General features: G+C 47.9%; 7 protein-coding genes across 8 annotated transcripts; 4 read left to right on the forward strand and 3 right to left on the reverse strand.

The window, feature by feature from the left end:
* Positions 1 to 2,124: 2,124 nt before the first annotated feature.
* Positions 2,125 to 2,628, forward strand: ERG20_1 (Farnesyl pyrophosphate synthetase; the record flags this gene model as incomplete). Its single annotated transcript, XM_066118459.1, has 1 exon — positions 2,125 to 2,628. One exon carries the CDS (start codon positions 2,125 to 2,127, stop codon positions 2,626 to 2,628), a length of 504 nt encoding a protein of 167 aa, XP_065975979.1.
* Positions 2,629 to 3,112: 484 nt separating this feature from the next.
* Positions 3,113 to 4,252, reverse strand: J3458_004873 (uncharacterized protein). The gene is made up of 2 exons (XM_066118460.1): positions 4,109 to 4,252; positions 3,113 to 4,057 (listed from the first exon to the last, which is right to left on the reverse strand). The coding sequence occupies exons 1-2, from the start codon at positions 4,220 to 4,222 to the stop codon at positions 3,470 to 3,472; spliced, it is 702 nt and encodes a 233-aa protein (XP_065975980.1). The 5' UTR covers positions 4,223 to 4,252; the 3' UTR covers positions 3,113 to 3,469.
* A 158-nt stretch (positions 4,253 to 4,410) lies between these two features.
* On the forward strand, positions 4,411 to 5,507 carry J3458_004874 (uncharacterized protein). The gene has a single exon (XM_007810396.2). The coding sequence runs from the start codon at positions 4,436 to 4,438 to the stop codon at positions 5,285 to 5,287; it is 852 nt and encodes a 283-aa protein (XP_007808587.2). The 5' UTR covers positions 4,411 to 4,435; the 3' UTR covers positions 5,288 to 5,507.
* A 2,490-nt stretch (positions 5,508 to 7,997) lies between these two features.
* On the forward strand, positions 7,998 to 9,322 carry J3458_004875 (uncharacterized protein; the record flags this gene model as incomplete). Of its 2 annotated transcripts, XM_066118462.1 has the most annotated exons (6): positions 7,998 to 8,069; positions 8,133 to 8,182; positions 8,235 to 8,327; positions 8,397 to 8,438; positions 8,509 to 8,613; positions 8,683 to 9,322. In XM_066118462.1, 6 exons carry the CDS (start codon positions 7,998 to 8,000, stop codon positions 9,320 to 9,322), a joined length of 1,002 nt encoding a protein of 333 aa, XP_065975982.1. The 2 variants fall into 2 exon arrangements, with proteins under 2 accessions (XP_065975982.1, XP_065975981.1); XM_066118461.1 differs by lacking the exon at positions 7,998 to 8,069 and having other exon boundaries at positions 8,095 to 8,182; positions 8,397 to 8,613.
* Positions 9,323 to 9,831: 509 nt separating this feature from the next.
* On the forward strand, positions 9,832 to 11,337 carry J3458_004876 (uncharacterized protein; the record flags this gene model as incomplete). Its single annotated transcript, XM_007810398.2, has 5 exons — positions 9,832 to 10,070; positions 10,142 to 10,461; positions 10,531 to 10,823; positions 10,887 to 11,052; positions 11,132 to 11,337. 5 exons carry the CDS (start codon positions 9,832 to 9,834, stop codon positions 11,335 to 11,337), a joined length of 1,224 nt encoding a protein of 407 aa, XP_007808589.2.
* Positions 11,338 to 12,400: 1,063 nt separating this feature from the next.
* Positions 12,401 to 12,694, reverse strand: J3458_004877 (uncharacterized protein; the record flags this gene model as incomplete). Its single annotated transcript, XM_066118463.1, has 1 exon — positions 12,401 to 12,694. The coding sequence occupies one exon, from the start codon at positions 12,692 to 12,694 to the stop codon at positions 12,401 to 12,403; it is 294 nt and encodes a 97-aa protein (XP_065975983.1).
* Positions 12,695 to 14,025: 1,331 nt separating this feature from the next.
* J3458_004878 (uncharacterized protein) lies at positions 14,026 to 14,908 on the reverse strand (the record flags this gene model as incomplete). Its single annotated transcript, XM_066118464.1, has 3 exons — positions 14,026 to 14,430; positions 14,484 to 14,795; positions 14,852 to 14,908. The coding sequence occupies 3 exons, from the start codon at positions 14,906 to 14,908 to the stop codon at positions 14,026 to 14,028; spliced, it is 774 nt and encodes a 257-aa protein (XP_065975984.1).
* Between the last annotated feature and the right edge of the window lie 749 nt (positions 14,909 to 15,657).

Genomic DNA, 15,657 nt, shown 5'->3' on the forward strand with positions numbered 1-15,657 from the left:
AGGCACGATACTAGGAAGGCATTTAGACTTTTATTTTCGACCGGGCTAGTTGCCGACTGTACTTGCCGCTCCCTAGAAAATAAGCTACCACAAATCTCTTGCTGCCCCGTGGGCTGAAAGGTCGGTGCAGCTAGCTGCGGCTATGAAAGATGGTTATGTTTATGCGAGATCTGCTCAGTCTATGCAAAGAAACAATTATTGACCATATGGGGATTTGATATCTAGTAGTTATATTTCCCTTAGGTAGCTCAAGCCAAGACCAAATCTACTTTTCAATCGATCGAAGCTAGCCACTCCGCGATGTAATAACATTTCGAGAATTCCAAGGAGCCATTTTGATTTCACTAAACAGAAATGACGTAACAGCTTATGAAGCTAGACTCGGGCTATGTCACACGGTTACACGAGGCCTATGATCACGGGACCTAGGGTAGAAGGCCCTCACCGACTTCTCGTACTTCTAGAGACCTTCGGTCCCTCGAGGCCTTGAGGAAAACCAAGGACCTTTGAAATCAAAAACTGTTATTAGATGAATAGAGCTATTGCCCCAAGCCCTCCTTGAGCCCTTGTCACGGGATAGCAGTGGGAGCGACTCGTTGCCAAGCTTACCTCAATTGTAGAAAGCAAATGAAATAGTCGCCCTCTCGGTATGGTATGCTACGGTACAGCGTTTATTCAATTAATTACACAGTAAAATCTTGAACTTCCATGAGGCCAATATAGCAACTACGTTGTATCTGCAGTAAATACAAAGCAAAGAAATATAAATAACACAAATAATAAAGATAGGATAATTAGCTTATCAAGGTAAGCTAAGAGAAGACTCTATATGCAATGTATAGTTATAATATAACGAAGCCTGGCGTCGGCCGGTCTAACAAACACTACTAAAGACACCCCACTATGACAACATCTAGGTGTGCGTACATTTCGGCTGGAAAAGCAGGAAGAAGCTCAGATAACGCTTAGGAATGACTTGGTGAGGACTCGGGAAGCTCACTGTTGCTCAGTGGGCAACAGGCGATTAGCGCCTGAGCTGATGTGGGTAAAAGCGGCAGTGAAATGCGTCTTGATAAACGTTCAGTTACGCCTTGTGGCAAGGGCTCAAAGAGGGCTTGGACTCTTGGAGTCAATAGCTCAACTCATCTAGCCACCGTCTTTGGCATTCAGGGTCCTTGGTTTTCTAAGGCCTCGAGGGACCAGTGGTCTCTATATATACCGGAAGTCCTTGAGCGTCAGAGCCCTGAGGCAGCCCTGGCCCGAGGTCCGACCTCGGTTCTCGTGATACCTTGATTGTTCTTGTGTAACCGTTGTCGGCCCGACGCCTCTATTATGGCCTAACCGTGTGACGTTCAGTTGCATCTGGGGCACAATTTCATTTTTTTTGGTGCTACACCACATGTAGTGTTCTCTGTATCTTACCAAGTTCATTGCAAGGAAGCATCAGTTATTCAATTAGGACGCAGAATGTTCATTCCCACCAAGACAATATTCACTTTAAGACCCCAAGTGACACCCATTCGAGCTTTCATGTAGAATGCTATCAGAGGAAGATATCATGCGGTTGAATGATACCTTGCAGTCCGTACTAAAATCAGCATCGGAAACACTGACGAAACTTTGCTTGCCTCCGTCATCCGTCGAGAGAATCATCAAGGTTGGCGCCATGATAACAGGGTATCCCTACCAGTACTAAAGTTTAGTATAGGCCATTGAATACAATTCTACAGGCGGCAAGCTTATTCGGGCTCATGCAGTTGTCGCTTCTGCCCAAGGGCTACTCGAAAGACCCCTGACCTCGAGTAAATTCCACGACTTGAGCACTCTTGGGTGGCTCACGGAAATATGGCTTGGTTACCTCCTCGTATTAGACGACATCATTGATGCGTCAACTATAAGGCGGAAAAAGACATGCTGGTATAAGCGGCCAGATGTTGGACTAGCTGCGATGAACGACGCCTGCATTATGAACTCGGTGGTCTTTGTTCTTCTGCGGGAATTGTTTGCGAATCATCCTTGCTACACCCATTTCGGGAACTCTTTCGTGAATCCAGTTTTCTAACAGAAATCGGTCAAGATTGCGACAATTCAGCATCCCGATGTCTCGATCCGGCAGAGTGGACCATGGACACCTACGATACCATAGCGAGATACAAGACTGCTGTCGGGATCTACTATCATCACTTTGTCCTGTCGCTCTATTATCTGAATATGGCGACCCCCAGCAATATTTCACTCTCGAAAGACGCTCTACTTCCCATGGGAACATTATACCAAATCCAGAACGACTACCTTGATATTTTTGGACACGCAGAGAAGAAAGGGAAGGAGAGTACCGACATCAAAGAGAACAAGTGTTCCTGGGTCATTATTCAGGCCCTGAACATGTGCAACGAAGAGGAGCGCGTCTACCTCCGAGAATACTACGGTAAGGATGACGAGGAGACTGTACGCAATATTCAAAAGATTTTCAACTCACTATCGTTGACTTCGGCATACGAGATGGAAGAGGATAAAAGAGTTCAAGAGCTGCGCGGCATGATTGCTGAAGTCGATGATGCGGAGGGTCTTCGGAAGCGAGTTTTTGATGTATTTCTCGATTCCTTGTATCGGAAGCATCGTTCTTGAGCCACAGATACTGCTCGCTTCTTTTTTCACTATGTTTTGGGCGATCTATTGCTGGAGAAGTTTAGTTTTCTCTCTTTGACGACCTCTGTTCTCTTCAACTTTCTCTTTCCACTGCATCTTTGCTCTTTTTCGGTTTGATTTGCTTTAAGCTCAATTATATCCATACTTCAAAAAAAAAAAAAAATCCAGATATGAATTTTCATAGATGTATTTATAGCTGAGGCTATCACGAGATAGCCTTGACCGGTGTGCCGCGATACATCACTAATCTTGCTATATGTAGCCTTTACCGCATCGCGATGCGTGTATCTACGGTATATGACGCGGTAAATGACGGTTCCACGGCTTGGTTACGGCCAGGCACGCTATGTTACTTTCACTGGTCCTTAGCTGATACAGTGATTACAGCAGTATTTGGCCAGGATGAATCAAAAACTTAATAATAGACTATTATCCCAAAAGACCATGAGGACCCTGTTGGGCATCACCTGTTTTATTAATACGGCCAGCAAACTAATCGCTCATCACGCCCATTGGCCCTATAATATAATATGCATGTTAAGTGAGGCGCGGCACAGCATACCAGCGTCGCTTACGCTCTGCAGACATGATTCCTCGGGCCCATTTGGGACCCCGATGATTGGAAAGGAGGAGTCATAAAAGGAACATGTTGATCCAACCAAATCCCTGAGTTATTTCATGGGATAACGAAGGCCAACCGCTCCAAAGGTTCTCTGCTACCAGGCATGTCTCCAGCATGTAATCTACTGGAGAGCAGGTCATCTGCAACTTATTGAACGCGAATCCCGCATGCCGTGCGACAACCATTCGGAACCATGACTCATTCGAACCCAGGGATTAGCCGTATCTTCTCGGCTTCCTCTTGGTCGGAAACAAAGCACGTGATTTTGTTGTCCGCGTAGTAATCTATCCTCGACTTCTTGCTTCTAATCTGGCTCATGACTAGATCCAGAAGAGCAGCATCGGAGCCTCCAAGCTGTCTTTCGATCCAAGCTTCATCGAGGTCCATGCCATCAACGAGCTGCTCGACTCCTATCATGGCTACATCATCCTTGGTATCCAAAAATCTCGTTGCCAGACCCTTAAGAAGAGGTGCTAGGCGAGGTAAATGCAGGTTGGTAATATCCTCCCGATTCAGCTCGATCTCTTTGCTGATGTGGATATTCCCTTCACTCATGGGCGGTACGAGGACATCCTCGATGGAGTCAAAGCCAAAGAAAGCGGCGTTGAATATGACAATGGTCTGCGGCGGGCACCAGCACGTGGTCCGTACCCGCGGGATATCACGCTTATACTCTGTGAAGTTGTTGAAGTCACCGCCCATTTCGCAAGAATTGAAGAGACCCGTGGAGCACAGGAGGTTGGCTGCTACCGAAGAGCTGGACTTGGGTACACATATCTCCAGATCCTGATTGTCATCAGTCATGCGAGAACGCGACGAACAAACGGGGCGACTAACATGACAAACGCGGGGGACGTTGTAATAGTTCAGTGCCAGCTCACCCACAATGCACATTGCAATACCGTGATGTTTTAGAATCAGGGCAGCGACTTTTATCGGCATCAAGTCCATCGTGACGAGATGCGACGCAGATGTTTGGAGGAGGGAAACGCTTTATAGCCTCAAGTGCTATGCTTGACCACATGCAGACTTCAATGTTGACCCCACCCATCGGAAAGCCCCTGGCCAATAGCCTGCCACCTTGAGCGCCTGGCACACAAAGCATTCCACGCCTGGCGGCCAGATATCGTCAACCTCTTCTGCCACGTCTCCCAGCCTACTACTATGAAAGCCTTTTTGAGAACTATTCTCAGACGCCAAGGCCGCCTATTGCGTCCTCGAGTCCAGCTTCTCTCGGACTTGCATCTCGAGATCGGCCAACAGTACTTGTCCTACACGTTTCCTGCAACGGCCCCATTTCTGCTCTTGGGAGGAGATATCGGACGGCTCATTGACTACGATGGATACTTGAAATTTCTCGAGGCGCAGGTGTCCCGGTATGAAAAGGTTTTTCTAGTGTTAGGAAACCACGAGTTCTATGGTCTAGACTATGACGCAGGGCTCAAAGAAGCGCGGCGTCTTGTGGAGGAACCGTCTCTTGCCGATACCCTCATTCTCCTGGACAAGGCCCGATGGGACGACCCGAACTCGGCACTGACAATTATTGGCTGCACACTCTGGTCCGCTATCCCAGAAGAAGTATCCGCTCTCATTGAGTCCAAGATCAACGACTTTAAGAAGATAGACGGATGGACTGCTCAGAAACACAACGAAATCCACGCCAGGGAGGCCGCATGGCTTCGCGAGCAAGTCGCTCAGGCAACTAAGGAGCAGAGCGCCAAAAGGCAGCTTCTGGTAGCGACACACCATGCGCCTTGCATGGAAGGCACTTCTCGGCCTGAAGATTCCAACAACCCCTGGACGCCCGCTTTCGCGACCGATCTCCTTGATCAAGAAGGCTGGGCTGGCATCAATACCTGGGCCTTTGGCCATACACATTACTCGACAGATTTGGTGCGGAACGGCGTCAGACTAGTGGCTAATCAGCGGGGATATGTACTGCCGGGCGGTACGACACAAAAGTTGGGAAACAAGATGCTGTCTAATTTTGATCCGGGAATGGCCATCGAGTTATAGCTTTGGGAATACCGTTTTTGGCCATTTTCTTTCTCAGCTGCGTATTTCACACACAACTTTACTAATCCGTGCGTGTGTTGCCATTGACGGGCTATAGACGATGCGCTTCATTTATGGCCAAGGTTTCCATATAGACGGTCAAGAATGTCATAAACCTTCGTCTGCCTTGCTTTTCTATGACATCTGGCTTGTGCTTCGGAGCGACTGTCTAAACGCGCAAACCCAAATGCCCAATTTCCGGACTGATTGCACATACCCATATTGTTTAAATGGCAGTGGCTATCGTTGATTTGACTACATATGTAGTCTTAAAGCTTATATAATGCCTCGCGCAAAACACGTATCTCAACATCCATGACCCGCCCTTGTATAAATATCCCACCATACTTTAACGCATCAAGTGAGATCCACTCTATAGCATTCACATCATTAACTCTCGATGTCTCAGGGTTATAGTTTTGAGGTAGCGTTTCGATAACCAGCGTCGCTTCTCTCCCGTCTCATCTTTAGTAGAGACATTCGCGGGGTGGAGTCTAAGTCCCTTGAGTTGACGCCGGGGACTTTCAGCAAAGAGACCCGGAGCCGGCCCGTCAGCACCATGGCTAGCCCAACGTGTTACTAGAAGACCAGGTGTGCTAGCTTCTACTGCTATCACAAGCGAATAGTTTGTCTTGGGATCTGTAGGCGTATAGGTTCTAGAAAATTTCTGACCTGCCTGGCTCTTTACCACGTCTTCAAGCACTGGCAGAAATTCTTGTGTAGTCGTCTCAGTGGCCATGGTGATAGCCAGAGGAGCATCAGACCCTGCGGAAAGTGCAGAAATGACAATCTTAAAATCAGGCACGAGAATTGTAATCGCACTTTAATGCCTAATGCTATCGGACTGGTATAGATATCGATGGAGCGACGACTTGTCGTGCCCGTGAGAGTTCGTAATATCTCCCACGGCGCCCCAACATCGCATTTTGGGCGCCCACGATGCATCATCCCCCATTTCTCGGAACCAGACCGAGTCACCTCCGGGCGTAATTCCAACCCCCTTCTCTTCTTGGCGGAAGGTTATGGATTTCCTGAGACCGAGTGGCTTTAATACAGAAGTCTGAAGAGCCTCATCAAATGACGATTTCGTCACGGCCTGGATAACATTGAGCAGACGAAATCCGGCATTGGCGTATGCGGCGATCGTATAAGGAAGGCTGACAGGATGTTTCAGATAACCCTTGAAAAAATCACTTCGAGAGCATGGAGGTTTGTTATATACGGAGTTTGTCTAGCAAAAGTTTAAGTTAGTCATAGCATCATTGCGCTATCTGTGTCCAATTGGCTTTGGTCTCTAAGCCTTTCTCAAAACCAAACGCACTTGGTAAGGCACTATACTATAAGTGCTGTGTAGAACCGCATTATTTTATAGCCTCGCAGTGTGTACACTTTATCCTCAGTGTAACCTGGAGGTCAATTTTGGCCAGAGGCAAACATTTATTACAGTCTTATTATATATGGGGACAATGTACGATTCGTCTTCGAATAAGGCTGATTTGGACGACATTGGCATTGCCAGCCGGCCTGGGGTAGCTGTTGGACGAATAGGGTAGCATATCAAGAACGCAAATTTTGTTGATGATTATCGATGAAGTGAATAGAAAAAGCTATGCGAAAGTACGTGCTGCAGCAATTAGAGGCGCAAAGTAGTCCCAGTTAAGTCGGGGCGACCATTACCTTAACATGATTCGCCCTCGTGTTTGCCCTCATATAGCCAGGCATGGGCCAAACCATGAGGTAATTGTGTCGGGTCCCTTTAACCTTGTAACATCCCGCTTCCTCTTGAAACATTCCTATTCAATATACAGCGAGCAAATGTCAGCGTTGATTTCGGACCGAACTTGTCATTAGTTTACGTCCAAATCACGTATGGATAAGAGAACAACCATTGATAACAGTCTCACTTCCAAAGACTTGTGAATCGACCACAAGCAAGGGCCAAAGACGGGCGGCAAGACTAGGAGAAGTCTTCCTGTTGAGAATAAACTGGGATAAGGGTTCGATTCTAACGAGTCCAGAAGCCGGGGAACATGGCGCCTTTATAATCAGAATTCTACGAGCTTGGTGTGTAGCAGACGAGCTCACCGGAGCCTACCGGAGTCTTGAAATAGGCAGAACCAACTTCCTTACGTTCATTCCATACCACTCTGTGGCAATTCGTCGGATTGTTGCGGCCTCTATTCAGTGTTCGGCGGCACTCATCCAACATTGCAGTCCAAGAGATACTTTAATTTATACTACAGCACTCATCTTACATTCAGGTTTCTTGTATTATCGACAGATAGTGGTTGCAAATGACCATTTGCTGAATATGAGACACATGAACCCGGGCTAATAATTTATCGCCTCTGGGTAATAGAGCACCTATGTACTTTTTTATCTACGTTGGCGGCAGCTTTAGTGGTTGTGAAGAATGCGGTGACTTGAGCTAGTAGCATCAATAGGAGTCCAGTGGCTGGCTAGACTAAAAAAACAATGATGGCATTGACCTGTTGACAGCTTTGACTGGTCAGGAAATCATAAAGAAGCCATTGACCATGGTGGCGTCAGCAGTCCTTCTGCCGATTGGAGGTTCTCGGAAATATTTGAACGCGGTGACCACCCCACCTCTCCCGAAACCTCGATCTATCATTTCGTGTGCTTGTCAGCCTCAACATTCTCCAAACTCGCAATGAAAAAACAGGAAGACTCGCAGTTCCCTGCGGCATCTTCGAGCGCCGACCTCAGCGACCAAATTGCAGCTGTAAGACCCAAACTAACAGGGCTACGGATGCCTTCAAGCTACCCGGTCTGAGCCTCTACTTAGGATCCAAGTTTCGAAGACGATGGCAATGATTCGGCTCTGGGCGAGGATGTGTACGCGCTCTGCTTTATCTGAAGAACTGCAAATATTGACCCGCGTTCGCAGTGCCCTTTCAACATCCTCCATCGCCTCCACCATTCTCGAGTATCGCAAGCTACATGGACGGACGTACCATAACTTCAAGGACGTTGAATATTGGTAATGACTGACCCTTAGCCACCTTGCATCGTGAGTAACAAAGGAGGAAGGGTCTGACTAGAAGAACAGGGGACCTAATGACGAGCAGCAGAATGACGGCCTTGATCTGAAGTATGCTCCGGCTCTCGGGGGTATTTCGAGTCTTGATACTAAAAATAACATCACGGTAACACATGATCAGCCACCACAAGTTATATCTCGCGTTTGACAACAAACTCTTCTTCGCGCCACTGCGAAACCCGCAAAAGGTTCTTGATGTCGGCACCGGAACGGGCATTTGGGCCATGTACGACAACCACGTTTGTCATGGTAGTCGCCATGTCTACACTGAATATGTTACTAACCTCGTAACCAGTGATTTCGCAACCGAGTTCCCCGAAGCAGAGGTAATTGGGACTGATCTCTCGCCGACGCTACCCAATTGGGTGCCACCAAACTGCATATTTGAGCTGGACGATGCCTCGCAGGACTGGACATTCCCAGACAATACATTCGACTACATACATATCCGGTTCATGGCAGGATGCTTTAAAGACTGGACGAAGCTGTACAGCGAATGCTTTCGGTGTCTCAAGCCCGGAGGCTGGCTGGAGCACCAAGAATGCGACTTCCGGGTCGTATCAGACGACGGGTCCATCCCGCCGGATAACGCCTTCAACGAGGCGGCAAGTCTGTTTGCCGAGACGGGCAGGAGGTCCGGCCATACGACTGAGGTTATCAACGACGATAATTGGTTCAAGTGGATGGAGGAGGCTGGGTTCCGCGAGGTTCAGAAAAAAACCATCAAGACACCCATGGGCGAGTGGCCGGCTGACAAGAAGTGGAAAGAGGTAGGGCTATTCAATAGGATAACTACAGAGACGGCGCTAGAAGGCTACTTTCTCTACAAGCTGACCAAGGTCATGGGTTGGGAGTATGCAGAGGTGCAGTCGTGGCTGGCAAGAGTCCGAGAGGCGTTGAGGAATAAGGCTTACCATGGTTATTCTACGTGGTGAGTGTGTTTGCCAAAGAGCCACATTTGGCCCGATCGCTGACAAGGGGAAAGGGGTGTGGCATGGGTTCAGAAGCCAAAGGCGTGACAGATTGATCGCGGATCGGGGGCCGTGGCATGATGTGGGTAGAGTAAGCCACTAGTGAAATGCGCGCGACGGTTTCGGTGAAGAAACCTCAAGGTTTATGTAGTCTGTACATGATGCAAAAAAAAAAAGAGAATTGCTGTATGATTACCCCTTTTCTGATTGGGGAGAACGCATGTAAGGATTATAAATTGCCATTTTACATCCGCGCGTCTAGGCGGCTTTTTGCGCCTAATTAGACCGGTCCAGCTCGGATCATTAGACTCCGCAAACCCGATCTTTTTTGTCGCTGAGCATCCAAACCAGCGGACCCTCCTTCATCTTATTCAACCACCGCCTCAAAAATGGGAGCAAGACGCCTCCTTCATTCCTTTCCAATGCTACCGTCGCGATTAGCTCTAGGATTCTCACATGCAATATCGCGCCCAATGTTAAAGTTTTCACAATCATTTTCCAAATCCTCTCAGTCATCGCCTCGCAAATTTCCGTCCACCGGATTCGATTTGATCAATCCATCTGAAAAAGTTGAGGAAGAGCAACTTCCTTTTTACAAGAAAGATGAATACTACCCCATGAAGATCGGCGATGTGGTCTGTGGCCATTACCAGGTAGTTGCAAAGCTTGGTTATGGCACAACCTCGACCGTGTGGCTTTCGCGTAATTTAAGGTGATATCATCTGCCCCTATCCATACCCGATGGCGAGACATGTGTTCTGACTCTTTTTATTCCCAACTTAGAAATCAAGAATACTGGGTTTTGAAAGTTCATATCAATACTTTAAAGTATAATCACGAATCGATTGTCTATCAGTACTTGGCGAACCATACCGAGGATCACCCCGGCCGGAAACATGTTCGAGAATTCCACGATTCATTTAGTCTCAAGGGCCCAAATGGCGATCATGAAGTCTTTGTAATGGCACCTCTAGGTATGAGTATGAGGAGTCTACAGGAGATTCAGATAGGTGGTGTTTTCCACGAGCAGCTCGTCATTGGTGCCCTCGCGCAAGTCTTTCTTGCGTTAGACTTTCTCCACGAAGCGGGTGTGATCCATACAGGTACGTGGAAAGTCACCATGATTAGATCAAATCACGTAGGGGTACGCAGCTAATTTGGCGAATGATTAGATGTGCACTCTGATAATCTACTTATTGGTATTGTGGACAAGTCAGTTTTTGCTACGGTGGAAAGAAACGAGATTCAGAAGCCATCGCCCCGTAAGGTTATTGGCGACACCGTTATTCAGGTCTCTCAATACATGCTAGGAGGCAAAGGTCCGCTTATTCTCTGCGACTTGGGACAAGCCAGAATTGGTACCGAACAACGTGGTAACGCCATGCCTGTACCTTATCGGGCCCCCGAAGTGATTCTTAATCTGCCATGGGGAAGTAGCGTAGATGCTTGGAGTACTGGTCTTCTGGTATGGCTCAACATTTCTTCAACCCCGCGTTCTTTATCTAATTGACCACGTGTCTCTATCCAGGCTTGGGATCTCCTCAAAGGAGAGAGTCTCTTCAAGGTGTACGACCACGAGTCTCGGGAGCTAAACGATGCACACCATCTTGCAGCTATTACGGCGCTTATTGGTCCTCCACCCCCAGAATTGCTGCTTAAAAGTGAAGAGTCACGAAAATACTGGCACGAAGACGGTGGGTACCTGCTCTAAGACCTTGCTTTCGACGTGCTTATTTCCGTGGACGCTTGCTAACACAAGCTCTCCCGTATCAGGTGGATGGAAAGGGCCCGTTCCTTTACCGCCAAAAAGAGATTTTGAGTCTCTTGCTAAAGACATGACAGTAGTGGACAGGGAAAATTTTGTCAGCTTCATGGAGTGTTTTATCGCATGGCTCCCCAGCGATAGACTTACATGCCTGCAAGGCCACTTTCACCCGTGGCTGAAAACCAAGCGGAACCCGAACCCGGGTGCGACGTGAACTTTACTCCATGTTCCTTCTGCGCCGTAAGACATATTCTGTTTGTTACTGTTGTGGTATCATAATGAATTTTTAGGCGTTGGTGAATGTGTGCTGTGCATAAAGGCTCAGAAAGCGGTCCAATGTTCCAACGCCATCGATCGAATGTATGCCGTGACGACAAGTGTGTGACCGGTAAATATGCACTACTGCGTGTCCGATTGATAATTTTGACCTGCAATCGATAGACATCTGCGTTCATCTCAAGGCTGCGGCCGTCTACGCCGTCATAGCTTCGCAGGGCGATGCGGTCGAATGCGCACTTTATAAAGAAATATTTCTTGGCATCTTAAGGTCTAGGAGTGACAATACTAACGGAAAAACGTGAAGAGCAACTTCAAGAATGCGAAAAAGGCCACTTCAAGTCCGAAAGACTCAGGAACAAACCTCAACCCTTAGCGCAAAGAAGGATTCAAACGGGAACAGAATCGCACAAGAGCGCTTCATATGCGAGATTGGGTTCAACGCAGTATGTATAAATACTAGGCGAATGTTGAAAGCTGTGTGGAACCATTCACCCTGACAGGCCAGAAAACATGGGCGCTTCGCTCCTGGGGGGTTGACCAGCATGCGACTGCGATATTGACGTTATAATATAAATTTGCAATCCATTTCTGGCCACTTACGTCACACGTATCCCGCGGCACAAAATGCGCAGCCATTTTGAATCCGAGTCGACGTCTCGTGCGAACGGTACAAACGTGGAAGTCAACTGGCCACAGATATAAACTAACTGGGACATATTCCACCCGCTTGGCACCAAAATACTGAAGCTAGCACGGTATTTAGGGAATGCATAAAGTCAGATATTGGATATGGATTAGGTAAATGCCAGGCTATCGCAATGCTGACGCCAGGAAACGCTACTCACATTCACGATCTACCAGTTATAAAGGCACCTCGGTGAGGAGATATAAAGGTATGTATTGTAGCCCTGTTGCTCCTCATAGGCTACCTAAGTATAGTGATACACACAAAAAGGGAGGGAAAAAGTGCCCAGCCTTGCTATCGTTGTAAATATTGTTCAAAACTTGATCACAGCCTCTTTCTCGCTGTTCAGTAACAGCCGCGTCTGTCCAGAGGTATGCCTAATCACGATACCGCCGTGATCACGCACTCGCTTAATCACACTTTCCTCTCCATTTTCCACAGCTTCTGACAGCCGCATCCCACCAGAGTCCTCGATATTAGCGCCGCGATCAATCAGCAGCTTGACTGTAGATTCGCATCCATATCCGGCAGCCCTCCACAACGGCGTCTCGCCGTACTCATGCTCGGCCTCGATTATAGCCCCGTTGTCGAGTAAAAGCTCAGTCATGCCTTCGCATTCCGCTTGAACTACTATCCATAATAATAAAGCATCTCTTAATGCGGGTGCTTTGGTGACATTGATGGCTTGTTTATGCCAGTCTCGGAGTAAGGCTTTATGACTCAATGTGGCATGTTTCTTCCAGGAGCTGGATAAATATTCCAAAAACGAATATAGTGAGAACTCACCTAGGAGGTCGCTAGTGTCCTTGAGAATCACTAACCTAGTCTTTCTTTACGCATAATTGACACATCGTGCAATCAAGCTACCGTGGTTGAGCTCGTTTGCGCTCAAGTACATCCAGCATACCTTGAAAATCAAGACATTCGCCTTGTCCACATTCGTATATTAGTTACCACGAATTAACTGGTATGCTCGTCTACCAGGATGTCTTTGACTGACTGATGACAGAAGCTGAGGGCTGCATCATCTCCACCGCCTAGATGGAGGATCGAGCTGCAGGCAGAGAATGTCGGCATAAAGCCGCATGTCCTCGCCACTTGATATTGAATTCGTCTTCCAAGTTGCATATGCGGCTAAGAGCTCGGTCTTCTTCAATGGACGCAATGCCGCTACCGTGAAGCGCAAGAACTGAGCATTCTCTCTGTTTTCGACCGGAATTCTGTCCAGAATGGTAGCCTAGGTGTCGTCAAGTCCCTGAGGAAGGCAGTTCAGCTTCTTCTCTACTTCACTCATGAGGGTTGTTTTCAGCTCAACAACCATGAGAGATACCCAGAGAAAGGTGCTTCAAGCTTCGCTTTTCCAGGTTTCCATGACCTTTTTGCTTTAGTTTCAATGGGTAGCTCTTTTTCTTCGCATGTTCGCTAACTTGGCCGTCGATATATTTGCCCAGATCGTGATTTATCTCGGCAAAGCCCATTTGTAATTGGGTTCCGACGTCCTGTAGCTCATCCTCGATATCATTTATCTGAAACCTGCAGGTAACCAGGATCCTGATTTTCCCCGAGTCCCCAGTAGTTGAGAAACTGTTTGATCCAGTGAATCTTTACGAGTCAAACTTTCATACTCGTCTAGAGCATCAATAAGGATGAATACCTCGCCTGAACGCTTATCTAGGACCATGTCTTATAGGACCCGCCGGAGAGCAAAAATATCACTAAAAAGATTCTCAGAAACACGGCTATGCTCGTGCTTCTCAAAGTCTGGCCGCACATGTTGAATAGCTCGTTTCTTTGTAGGAAGAGCTGCCACACGAGGCTTCGCAATTGCGGTTAGTGTCTTTCGCTTCTGGTCCTTACCGTCACAGAAAAAGTGGATGAACGCCCCCAAGGGATTCTTTTCAATCTTGCACTTCAAAAGTCTAACACGAAAGGTTGCCATCATAGTCCTTCCGATGCCTGGGGAGCCGATAAGGCGAAGAGCTTGTGAGTTCGTGCCGACAGCCCAAGCAGAGAATCCTCGTGTTTTAGAATCCACTCGCAAATATTCTCTACCGGTTCACCTTTTTGGGCCTCGACCTCTGATAAGACATCCTCCGGATTTGTAACTCTTATCTTTTGGAGGCATCTCCGGAGGGTGTCGGATCTTGACCTTTCGTGAATAGGCTTCGGGTTTCGACGGCGATTGAGTTCCTCGTCAGTGCCTTCAGCCAGACGTTGTTTCCCAGGGTATATCAACTTGAAATAAGGGTCGTCGGCATCGTATAACTTTTGAATCCTGAGATGGTCGGTGTGTAGTGACATTTTGTGATGGCCGTCAATGCAGGCGCTGTCTTCGTCCACATCCTGCTTGGGCATTAGATCGCGCGCTAAGCAACGACAAGGAATAGAACACCAACCAATGTTGTCGAGGGAAGGAAAGTCCCCAGGAGAGGCAATCCGGACGAATAGTCTGTCACGAGCTGTTCGAAGGCGCAGACGACTGGCACCGGTTCGGAAAAGAGCCAGCCAGAGAAGTCGCGTAGACGATCCGCGAGGGAATTTGAATGCCTCTCCAAGGCTTTAAGCAGCCCATTTTCAGAATCCAAGCCCGAAGGCATAAGATATGCAATGATTGCTCCCCATGCTGCGGCTGGGCTCAGTCGATGAGGTGTACCAAGAACACCACCCCAATAGTAGATCCGGCGGTGAAAAGATGCGGATACAATGGCCTATTCATAGTTGACAAGGTTTAGTGAGTGTAGGACCATTGGTGACGGTCACGTACCTGTTCGATAACATTGCCCCAAAAACTGTGCCCGACAAATATCGAGGGCCTGTCCATAGCCTGCACCAGAAAACGATCAGCAAGCTTGGTAGGTTATAAATCGCAGGGAAGTAACTACCAGCCTTGTTCTTCTCGCGGTCACTCCAGAGGCTATCTAGAAGGGTGTCCGAAATAGACGAGAGTTTCTGTTGAGCGGCGTCCCGGAACCATTTCGAGTCGTAATTGGAGGCAACAACTCGACATGGCTTGTCTAGCTTGACTGGAAGTAGTTCTTGAAGCCAGATAAAGGTTTTGTTGGGGGATCCGGGACGATTGGGGGCGTTGTTCTTGGGTAGTCAGACCCAGGCGTAGTCTGGATTCGCGTCGAGCCCATGTAAAGCCACAATACTGAGCATAACGATCAGGCCTTTCATTCGATCTCTTGGGAGCGTTGACATACTCAATTTCCGGCGTGTCAGAATCGTGCAAGATTTGCAATCCTGGCTCAGCTTCTGGCGGAAGGGACTTGTTTAATGCGTTGCCCTCATCTGGCGAAACGCTTTCCAGTGGCGTCAAGGTCGCCGAGCTCTCGCTGCCAGGAGTTTCGTCTGTCCATCTCAAAGTGTTGCTGCTTTCACGATCTGACTCGAGTTTACCTCTTTCAGGCGGCGACCGACGCAGATGATAGAACGAGAATATGAGTACAACGGGAAGGACGTATTAGATGGAGGACATTGCCCTACCATCATGTTGTCGTGTAAAGCCTTGGTTGAGGGCCGAAAATGCAAATAAAGACATCTCAGAATCATGTGTCGTGGGGTCTGCCG

The sequence above is a fragment of the Metarhizium acridum genome (assembly GCF_019434415.1).
Source record: "Metarhizium acridum strain ARSEF 324 chromosome Unknown scaffold_31, whole genome shotgun sequence".
Classification (NCBI taxonomy): Eukaryota; Fungi; Ascomycota; class Sordariomycetes; order Hypocreales; family Clavicipitaceae; genus Metarhizium; species Metarhizium acridum.

Coding starts and splice junctions, on each gene's coding strand:
- J3458_004873 (XM_066118460.1), bottom strand. CDS start 4,222: ATGGACTTGATGCCGATAAAAGTCGCTGCCCTGATTCTAAAACATCAC. Junction 4,058..4,108: donor ACGTCCCCCGCGTTTGTCAT/GTTAGTCGCCCC, acceptor GATGACAATCAG/GATCTGGAGATATGTGTACC.
- J3458_004874 (XM_007810396.2), top strand. CDS start 4,436: ATGAAAGCCTTTTTGAGAACTATTCTCAGACGCCAAGGCCGCCTATTG.